Source organism: Cyprinus carpio, chromosome B15 (assembly GCF_018340385.1).
Source record: "Cyprinus carpio isolate SPL01 chromosome B15, ASM1834038v1, whole genome shotgun sequence".
Taxonomy (NCBI): Eukaryota; Metazoa; Chordata; class Actinopteri; order Cypriniformes; family Cyprinidae; genus Cyprinus; species Cyprinus carpio.
The window spans coordinates 3108698-3119300 of NC_056611.1; the positions used below are offsets into that span (position 1 = coordinate 3108698).

Sequence of the window (10603 nt, forward strand, 5' to 3'; positions counted from 1 at the left end):
TCTGCATAGATGAGAAGTAAACAAAAAATATATATATATTATGTTTATTATTAAAAATGTATGTTTTTTTTTTACAATCACTCTATAAAAAACAGGAAAATAAAGAAACAAAATGCACAAAGATAAAACATGAAACAAAAATAAAATGAGGGTTAAATAATTACATCTTAGCATAGTTTGTGACATCAACACAAATATAATAATGAACAAATAAAGGAAAGTGTTAATTATTCATCGATGGTTTTTCAAATTCAGTAAATGACCAGCTGAGTAAATTACCTGTTTATGCTGTGAGTTTATGCGGAAATATATTATTTTGCAGGAACCAGTTTTTATCTCATTAACTTTTAAGGCACAAAACGTTTATATATACAACATATTTCATACACAGCAGTAATTCAATTTTGCTTTCCCTGGCAATGCAGGATGACCCAGAGATAGGCGGCCTGAAATTTTGCTTGGATGGCTTCCTTATAATTGTCAGTGTTTCTTCAATCTTCTTATGCTTGCGCTCAAAGAGACTTGGTTATTAATAAGTAGTACTTGGTGCTCTGATTTGGTCAAAGGCTTACTTGAAAATTTGAGAACTACTGAACTATGGCATTAATGTGAGTCTTGAATGAAAGACTGCTTTTTCGTCCACATTTTTGTAAAATGAGACAAGGTGCAATATCTCTGTTTCTCAGCGGGGGGATGCAATAAGATCATAGAATCGAGGCATGTTGCCAAAGCTGCTAAGTTCAGGACTGGTGTCTACTCCATCCGGACCCTTTGGACTGCTAAAGCTGAATTTCTGCAGCAGAGACACGATGAACAGAAAGAGCTCCATACGAGCCAAAGACTCACCTACACAAGAGCGTTTACCTGCAAAGATTCAAGACAGAATAAAAGATCCTGATCATTAATTCTATTTATGCTAAAAGTTTTAGTACCTTAATTGTTATGGGGCTGTTCTGTAATTCTAGAGGTCTGCTTAACCTAGGTGCTGTGCTGAAAATCCTTTACTTGATTTAGTGTTATTGGTCAAAAAATGACTGGCCTTTAAAATATTGCTTGTAAATCTCTCATTATGCTATATTGTTACCAAATCGTGTATTCAGTATTTGTGTCAATTTGTTAACTTTAGTTTCATATGAGAGACTTCATAGATTTTACCTGCAGAAAAGGGAATAAATGCTGGATTCTTTTTAAAGTTGCCGTTGTCATCCAGAAAGTGCTCTGGGTTAAATGTCCAAGGGGTTTCCCACTGTTCCTCATCCCTTAGGACAGAATGCAACATGGGAATAATTACCTGTGTCCTGGGGGTGGGGGGAAATCCATGTAAATGTACACAAAGTAACCAGATTGAGTACAATGCATTGACAAGAGATTATTAGGAAATATTTTGGGGCATTTTGTAACAGTTGCCATTGTAGGACAATATAATCTAGTAATCTCAAAGATAAGAGGAGTTGACAACTGTATGTGTTCATTCTTACCTTTGGTATTATGTAACCTCTAAATGAGATGTCATGTGTGGCGTAATGGGGAACATTTAGTGGGATAATGTCCAGATAGCGCTGTACTTCATGAATCACAGCATCAGTGAAGGGGAGGGACTTCCTGTCATCCATTGTAGGGACTCTGTTCTGTCCAATAACTCTGTCAATCTCCCTCTGCATTTGCTCTGAAATAAATCAAAATGTCATTGCTATTCTAATATATGTTCAGTAATTGTGGACTAAATAATAATAACAATAAAACAACTATATGCCAGATAAAAATAATAATTATGCACCAGATAAAAATAGCTAAAAAGTATTCCTGTAAAACTACACACACTACAAATGCAAGATTTTTGTTTAATATTTTAGACAAGAAAAAGTGATCATAGCACATGACTGTTTCCAATGATCTTGTAACAAAGATGCTACAATTTTGCTTGAACAAAAATATTTGAAATCTGGTGGATACTCTCCATGTGTACACACTGTCCTGACAAGCAGGAAATCAGTTGTGAATAACAACTAGTCAAACTATGAAACAGTGAAAGAGTGCAAGAGAGAGAGAGAGAGAGAGAGAGACACTGGAAAGCAAAAAAAATAATAAAAAAAATGGACACATCTATATTCGTGTATATATGTGCACCAACACAACATAACATGAGACTGTGGACTGGGGACTGTGATTCATAGTCTTGTAGTGTGCACTTAACAGCAAGGAGGGCCACTGTAGTCCCTCCGTATGTCTTTTGAACATACCCTGTATGTGGGTGTGCTTGATAAGAAGCATCAGGGCATATCTGAGAGTTGTGCTGGTGGTCTCTGTACCAGCTATGAACAGATTCAAAACGGTCCCCAACATGTTATCCTTGTGGAATTCTGTGTCAGGATTGTGTTTCTCCTGTTGTAGTACATAAAGTAACAAAACAGAACAGAAATGGTATACTTTGCTGAACAATAGTTAATAATGTAAAAAGAAGTCATAAGAAAAGAGGAACATTCAAAGAGTTTAAAATTTTGCTTTCGATACCTGTTTGAGTTTAATAAAAAAGCAGTCAATAAAGTCCTTTGGGTCACTGAAGTCCAAATTTTGCTCATGTTCCTTGATTTTTTTCAAGATGAAGGCTTTGATGTCTTCTGTCTCTTTAAACATGGCATGATGTCTACCAGGCAAGAGTTGCATTAGTTTAGGAAAGATGTTGTACAACTGTTGGGGTTGAAAAATTTGTTAAGGAGACATTCAAATTCTTTTCAGATCAACCAAGTTACTAGTTGTGAGCCTTGGCTATTTTGTCACAACCTGTACATTCCAATTTGCTGCCATGCTTTTATCAGTTTATCATTTATTTTAGAAGTCCTATAAGAAGCCCTGTTAGCAGCCTTTTTCTTTTTCCTTTTAACCTTGAGAGATATTTTGTGATTTCTTATGCTTATCTTTTTTGCTCCATAACCTGCCCCAGACTGTCCCATCTGCTCACCTGACCCCAAGGGCTGCTGATAAAGCGCAGGAGCCTGGAGATGATCTGGAGCAAGTGCAGGAAGTTTTTGTCTTCATAATCAAAGCGCTGGCCAAACACCAATGAACAGATCACGTTGGACACAGCCCGGCTCAGGAAGAAGGCTGGGTCAACTGGTGTTGCTGCAGGAGAAAAAAATTTATCACACAACTCTGACAGCCGTGAGTGCAGAATGTGTGTCACTGCAGTAGTAATGAACTCATGAGGTGGAAATGTCAAATGCTCTCTTCTCTCACATTTGGTTTCCTCAAAGCTCTTCAGCAAATGTCTGCTCTCTTCTTGAATCCACTGTTCCATTCGTTTGCGTCCCATTCCAAAATCCCTCAGTGTGGTGAGAGTGAACCGCTTCAGTTGACGCCAGCGATCTCCATTACTTATGACCAAACCTGCAAACATAAAAGAGTTATCGAAATTTTAGAATGAACTCCATTAGATGACAAAAATTAACATTAATCTCACCGTAGCCTCTCAGAACTTTGATCAGAAAGGGAACGGGTGCTCGGCCTGTAAAGTGCTCTGCCTGGTCCACTAGAGCCTCTTTCACTGTATCATAACCGACCAGAACCACCATTCTTTGAGGCCCGAGGTAAACCGTCATCACAGACCCATAGGTTTTGCTCCACTGTTTGAGAGAACAGATGACAGTTTACCATCACACACCAGTGCAAACTCAGCAAGTTTGTTTGAGCATTTCAGAATATATGTAATTTGCCTCTCTAAAACCAATGTTTCACAAAGAACAATGAAATATCTATGTAGCACAGCTTAATCCACCAATGACAACTCTGTTATGATGCACTGGTAATGATCTGCACAAGACCAAAATGCAACAACCTTTCAATAAGATGCAATTCACATGCTTATATTTAAAGCATAACATTAAGAAATACAGTCCTACTACTTCTTTTACCTGCATAAAGCTTTTAAAGGGTGCACGCTTGTCCATGATTGGTAAGTTGCCAATCAGTGGCAGTGCCAGTGGCCCTGGGGGCAAATTAAGTCCACTTGCCTTCCTCTTCCACCAGACCAACATCAACACAGCCAAGACTAAAGCCAACACCAGTGAGCTAGAGAGTTCCATCTTCTATCTTTCTATGTTCTCTCAGTTCCATAACTCTTTGTTCTATGTTCTCTATATATGAAGTGGAGGCAGAGCAGTAAGGGGGCAGTTCCAGCATGAGTGGGACAGAGGTAAGGCATGTGATGAAATACCTCTTGTGCACTTTAACCAGACTGCACTATAATCTCTGTGGTGGAAAGTTGAATTGATTGATTTATTTTTCTTAGCAAAGACACTTGCACAATGAAACTTTCATCCCCTTTTTAATCAGTATGGTCAAGAGAATTCTTAGCAGGTATCTCACCATTTAACATATACAGACAATATGTATGTTCATATTTACATAAGAAGACACAAAGAAACTCTTTCTCATTGGTTTGCTTATGTTATTTGTTCTTTCATTTTTTCTCTCCTTAACAATTCTTGTTTTTAACTTTTATTGGGGACACATTGTTGACAACCTGTCAGCAATAACATTTATTATTATTATTATTATTATTATTATTATTTATTTATTTATTTATTTTGTATTATTGTCTAAGTGCCAGAGATGTTTTGTTGTATTGCTACGGTAGCAAGCAAATACAAGTCTCCCCCCCAAATAAAATAAACCAGAACTGCAACTTCCCACTTTATTAACTTCCTAAACTCTCACATTAAGTGGAAAAATAAGTCAAAAGATGCTTATAACAAGAGATGCTTAAGGCAACATGTCGCAAGTGTATCCCTTTCTGAAGGCACGCCACTGTACTGCGGAGATGTCGAGTCAGCATCATCAACTTCATCTTTGCAGCAAATACTGACTCAGAAAACACTAGTTTATTAATAAATAATTAAAATATCTCCTTTATACCCCCCCCCCCAACACATTCATAGCTATTAATTTTGCCCAAGTTGCCTATAATTACATAGGTTTCCTTTTTTTGTTTTTTTTGTCTAAGTATGACTTACGTGATATATATATATATATATGTATTTAACTGTTCAAAAACACACAGCATTAAAAACATGAAGCTGAGCGCCAAAGTCACGATGAAAATAGTGTGCTTGTTTTTGATTATTAGGGTAATCTGCAGGAAGCGCAAAAAGACTATAAAGTTTGAGTTTATCTGTGCGTCATGTATTCATTCAGATAAGAAAAAAATCAAAATGATCTTAAGAATTTATTTGAGAACTTTAATAAGAGTTTTTCAAGAATTACATTTAAGAACATTCTTACGAACTCTGTTGAATTTATCTTGAGAAATTTCTTAATTTATTTCTAAAGAAGATTTTCATGAATCTGGCCCCAGGATTTGATTGCGAATGTCACATCAGTAACGAACTGCCCAATAATGAAACTAAAATAATTATGTCACATGATGTCTCGGGACAGTTTCTTATTACTGCAACATATTTTTAAATTTGTATTGCCAAAACGACTGCAGCGTTGCTGCGTACAAGTAAAATGAAAATAGTAGCTACAAAGCAACAAATACATTAAGAACAAATGTTTTTGTCTCTTTGGCAGATGCGTGTCTCTTTCGCCAGTTTCTTTGTCTCTCTCTCAGAGGCGTCTCATCTCTCCTGAGAAAAAAACAATAAAACAAACAAAAAAAACTTATATTGTAATGTATGTAATACTCTGTATGCCATTGCAAAAATGACAAAAGCTAAACCAAACGAGGCATTTCTCCTGCTTTGACTAAACCTGCTCTGCAAGTTTGAAACCCTCATAAGACACTGTCCATATGAAAGAGCAACAAACAAAAACCATAAATAAACCTTGAATTTGGTCTGTTTTTTGGCTGCGAGGAACAGTGTGTTGCCATGCTACTGGGTTGAAATATGCTGCACTCACAGCAGCCCTACTCTTTCTATTTATTATTTTCTCGCAGCCCATATTATTATTTTCACCAGACCATAATAATAACAAATTCTCAATTGATAATTAATCATTCTTTTTGCAAAAATCATTGTTATTTGTGAACGTAGGCGTTTGAGGAAGGCTTTGAGACCAAGCGGAATCCTCTGCCAGCTGCTCCCACAGCTGCACAGCTGGGGCAGCTGTGGCCTAATGGTTAGAGAGTTAGAAATGTAACCCGAAGGTCACAGGTTTGAATCTCGGTGCTGGCAGGAGTTCTAGGTGGGGGAGGGAGTTAATGAACAGCGCTCTCTTCCACCCTCAATACCCATGGCTGAAGTCCCCTTGAGCAAGGCACAGAACCCCCAGTTGCTCCCAGGGCGCTGGATATAGCTGCCCACTGCTCCGGGTGTGTGTTCACGGTGTGTTCACTTCTCATTGCTGTGTGTGTGCACTTGGAGTGGGTTAAATGCAGAGTATGAATTCTGAGTATGGGTCACCATACTTAGCAAAACTCAACAACTCTCACCACAACTCCTGCTTCACAGCAAGCGAGACTCGCGCTAACCGCACCCAGGTTCACCAGCGTTCTGATTTTACAAAATCAGTTTGAGGTGAATGCAACTTATTGATCATGAGCCCAACATTTAGCAAGGCAGGAAAACATTCAGTCTACCTGAAGCAAGATGTATTTCATTGTAAGTTAATGCTGTTAAATAGAGAGTAAAAAACAAGTGTAGGTTATTCTTAAACTTGGACCTCATTATATTGAAGTACAAATCTAAACACCAGAGGCAACCTACACTCTCTAAGTGTTCTTTCTTTGAAAAGTATGCATTTTATTTATTCACATGCTGTAGCCTATGGTTGCAAAGTGTTAGCAGTTTGAAAAATCAAGAATAATAGCAGAGTTAATAAGAATTATTTCTAAATGCTGGACCCTTCTCATTTCGCTGTGCATATGGAACCTGAAGGATTTATTTAATTTTTTACCAAGAATGAAATGAAAACATTTAGCTTTTAATCCATATATATATATATATATATATATATATATATATATATATATATATATATATATATATATTAGAGATGTGCATCTCCATAACTGAGGCCGATGCGATATGCATCTCGATGCATAGCCAACGATGCGATACATTAAAGATACATATAGGCAGCTACCGATGCGGTGCGATACAATTTCGATTCGATTCAACACTGGTGTGTGGAGATTCTAAGAAATCCACATGGTGATAGAGATTCTGAGAAGAAGTCCACGTATTTAAATTAAACCCAAGTGTTGTTGAGAGATTCTGAGAAGTCACATACTCAAAATGTGTTATATTCATAATGATAAGTTTCATTTCAAAAGTTAAAAAATTATTATTTCATGGAAAGGATCTGTCTCATATATATATATATATATATATATATATATATATATATATATATATATATATATATATATATATATATATATATATATATATATATATATATTAACAGGTTTCATTTTTATATAAAAAAATGTTTTTGGTAAACATTATGGTATATTTCATATGTATTTTCACAGTATTTCTAACTGCGTAGTCAGCTGAGTCTGTTTTGCATATGAAGTTGAACTCCATGTATTGTACTTTTGTATCAATATTTCTTAGAATTATCAGTATGATACTTTGAATCTAAAAGAGGAAGAAGTCCAAAATCGAGACATTGACTAGACTATTTTTAAAGGTCAGGTGTTATTAGTGATAGCCAGATGACGACTTATGTCTAGAACAACAGTATATAAGATAGACTCTGCAAAATAGAATAGGGTTTTGACTTTCTGAGACTCTGGTCTCTCTGTCTTTTCAGCTCACTTCCTCTTCTTTGGCTTCACTCGACAACTCTTAGACTCAGACTTAGAACTCTTACAGGTTTTTATTAAAATTCAGATACCTTGAAATTCAGATACTTTGATACTCTGATACTCTGATACTTTGATATTTGAATATTTAATATTTTGGTACTTTTGATTCGAACAGAATAATTGTTTATGTTTTAATTACAATTGTATTAATGTTTTGATTAATACTGGTTGGGTTCAATCCATCATAAATGGATTGTTATTAAAAATTTACTAACATTTGGATTTACATTTTCTATATTTGAAGGTTGTTATTATTATCCAGAACTTTATTTCCAAGTTATGATTTGTGGTTTCTGTTCTCTATATTCTTTTTAATAAATTTACATATTATTACACCTTGACCGTCTGAATTGGATTAAATTTTGCATCAAACACGATGTGATTCAGTGTAATACGATGCAATGGAGAAAAATAATATGCTGTGCAATTCAATATGTAGATATTTAACTTTTATTTATTTTGTTCCGACAGAAATCTTATCTTAAAGCATCTTAAGTGCCATCTGACTTTTTACACATGGCTCTTTCACAAACAAAAGATTAGTTTTTTTACAAAACCAAAAGATTAAATAACAACAGACATTCTTTTCCTGTCTTGTCTCTAGTTACTTTTAACAGCTCACACATTTAACAGGTGAAACAATTTAAGAATGCTGCTCAGGGATAAACAATAAAGAAATGTTCTGTAACTTGCCAGCAGGCTAATGTGATTTCAGCAGGCTAACTCAGTGAGCAGAAAGCAGGTGCTGTTTTTTTAACATAAGCAATACAAATAAAAACCTTTCACAAACAGGTAAACAAAAATGTAAATATATATATAGAAGAAAAACTAGTATTGGCAGTCACAGACTGCTGTAAACCAGATTAGCTTAAATGTCCTACTTTAAGGTTTTTCTTCAGGAAAATCAGTTTATCTACATGATCAGGATGAAGCAAACTGCGCTGTGCAGTAACTATGTCTCCAGCTGTGCTAAACACTCTTTCAGAGGGAACACTTGCAGCTGGGATGGAGAGATAGCTCTTTGCCAATGCTGAAAGCAGAGGAAGATCCACTTGTTTTTTCCACCACTGCAGCAAGTCACCACTCAGACTTAAAGAATCCCTCTCTCTGTACTTTAACATTTCCTCCTTAGCTCTCTCCCTTGCGTTCTTTGTGGTCTGTGGTCTCTCAGTGTGGAAATCGCCAAACATCTGGTCCAAGGCCGATTTCTTCTTGGGAGGAACATCATCTAGGAGCAGAAGAGAAGAGGGGATGTTCAGAAATATTATATCAGTCAATACTATACTACAAAAAATGTGACATACAATACTAGACCATAATAACACATGCATCTTCAAATCAACATACAGTATGCTGAGTATATAACTTTTGCAACAGTTCCATAATTTAAGACACAAATAAATAAAAGTAACAAATGGGTACGAGAGACAGAGAGAGAGAGACCTTTAAATACAAATTTATTTTACCATTAAATTACATTTTCACATACAAAACCATTTCATAACCTATTACCAGTTAAAAAAAAGATTTTCATCCTCTACAAAAACTAAACCCTTATTTAAACACCATTTATTCTCAAACATCAATTCATCACTATTTACTTGATAATATTCATATTCCAATCGAATCCTAGATTCAACTAAAGCCTTGAACAAATTGACCATATTAACTTCCTGACCTTCCATTTCAATTCTATAAGCTTTCCAAATGGCTAATTTTGCCTGTCCGAGCAAAAAGTTTGAAAAAGTACAAATCTCCTTCTTATTCCGAGAGTATTCATACCCATAAATGAACATTGTTTTTGAAAAATGTATACCTAACCTGCTGAAAATTCAATTTAAAATGTTGAAAAAAGGAAATAATTTACAACATTCACAAAAAATATGAAAAACAGTGTCAGGTACTTTGCACACAGTACAAAGCGAAGAAACTGAAAATTTACATTTAAACAAATTCGCCACTGTAAATCACCAGACCTTTTTGGAAGAGGATTTTTATACAATGAACGCCAAGAAGGTGATTCATTTTCAGATCCAGAAAAACAAGTTCTCCACTTTGTATCTCTCCTCTCTCTTAACTGTCCCACAAAAAAGGACTTTACACAAACGTTATATAAATTTTGTTTGCTTGCCATAGAAAAGGGAAGACTTTGTAACCCTTTAAACGACAACAACATATTCTCATTATCAGCATTATTATTTTCATCCTGATCTATCTTTGGAGTTACATACACTTCTGGAAAAGGAACTTTAATAAAATTACCAGACATAAAATTTGATATAAACTCTTGTAAAGGTCTAGGAAAAGATGTTTTCAAACTATTCAGAATGTTTCCAACTATTCTCTCTGATCTACTTCCAATCTTCTTAGTAAACACCTGTACTGAAACCCACTCTCTCTTTGACAAATCCAACAAATTTCCAACTTTAGTTATTCCTGCTGAAACAAAATTAGAGATGTCAGTGTTAGACATAGTACAGTTTTGACAAAACCAGGGGTTATGAAAAAGTGGTTCATCAAAGCCAAAATGTTCTCTCCGCTCCAGTTTAAAATACCTCCAAGCTTCAAAAACAGATCCATAAAACTTTAGAACAGTTTTATCTTTTACATCATTTTCTGAAATTAAAAAGATCTGTTTATCAAGCTCCATCTTGCTTTTTTTTTTTAAATGGCAAGACCAAAACTCATCCATGGTACAGAGTCTGAAGAATAAAGTAGCTTTTGGGCTGTTTGTAGCCTCATTGCTTTTACCTTAGAGGTCAAATGGATTAACCCTTGACCGCCCTCATT

At 35.4% G+C, this 10603-nt stretch overlaps 1 protein-coding gene across 2 annotated transcripts; it reads right to left on the reverse strand.

The window, feature by feature from the left end:
* Positions 1–255: 255 nt before the first annotated feature.
* LOC109048839 (cytochrome P450 2G1-like) lies at positions 256–4133 on the reverse strand. 2 transcript variants are annotated; one of them, XR_006156518.1, is made up of 9 exons: positions 3909–4131; positions 3458–3620; positions 3235–3384; positions 2960–3120; positions 2512–2688; positions 2241–2382; positions 1479–1666; positions 1156–1298; positions 256–864 (listed from the first exon to the last, which is right to left on the reverse strand). XR_006156518.1 is itself a non-coding variant. In XM_042738925.1 (9 exons), the coding sequence occupies exons 1-9, from the start codon at positions 4077–4079 to the stop codon at positions 683–685; spliced, it is 1470 nt and encodes a 489-aa protein (XP_042594859.1). In that variant the 5' UTR covers positions 4080–4133; the 3' UTR covers positions 256–682. The 2 variants fall into 2 exon arrangements, 1 of the variants encoding a protein (XP_042594859.1); XM_042738925.1 differs by having other exon boundaries at positions 1156–1291; positions 3909–4133.
* Positions 4134–10603: the final 6470 nt, after the last annotated feature.

Coding starts and splice junctions, on each gene's coding strand:
- LOC109048839 (XM_042738925.1), bottom strand. CDS start 4,079: ATGGAACTCTCTAGCTCACTGGTGTTGGCTTTAGTCTTGGCTGTGTTG. Junction 3,385..3,457: donor CAAAGTTCTGAGAGGCTACG/GTGAGATTAATG, acceptor TTATGTTTGCAG/GTTTGGTCATAAGTAATGGA. Junction 1,667..2,240: donor CAAGCACACCCACATACAGG/GTATGTTCAAAA, acceptor GATTTATTTCAG/AGCAAATGCAGAGGGAGATT.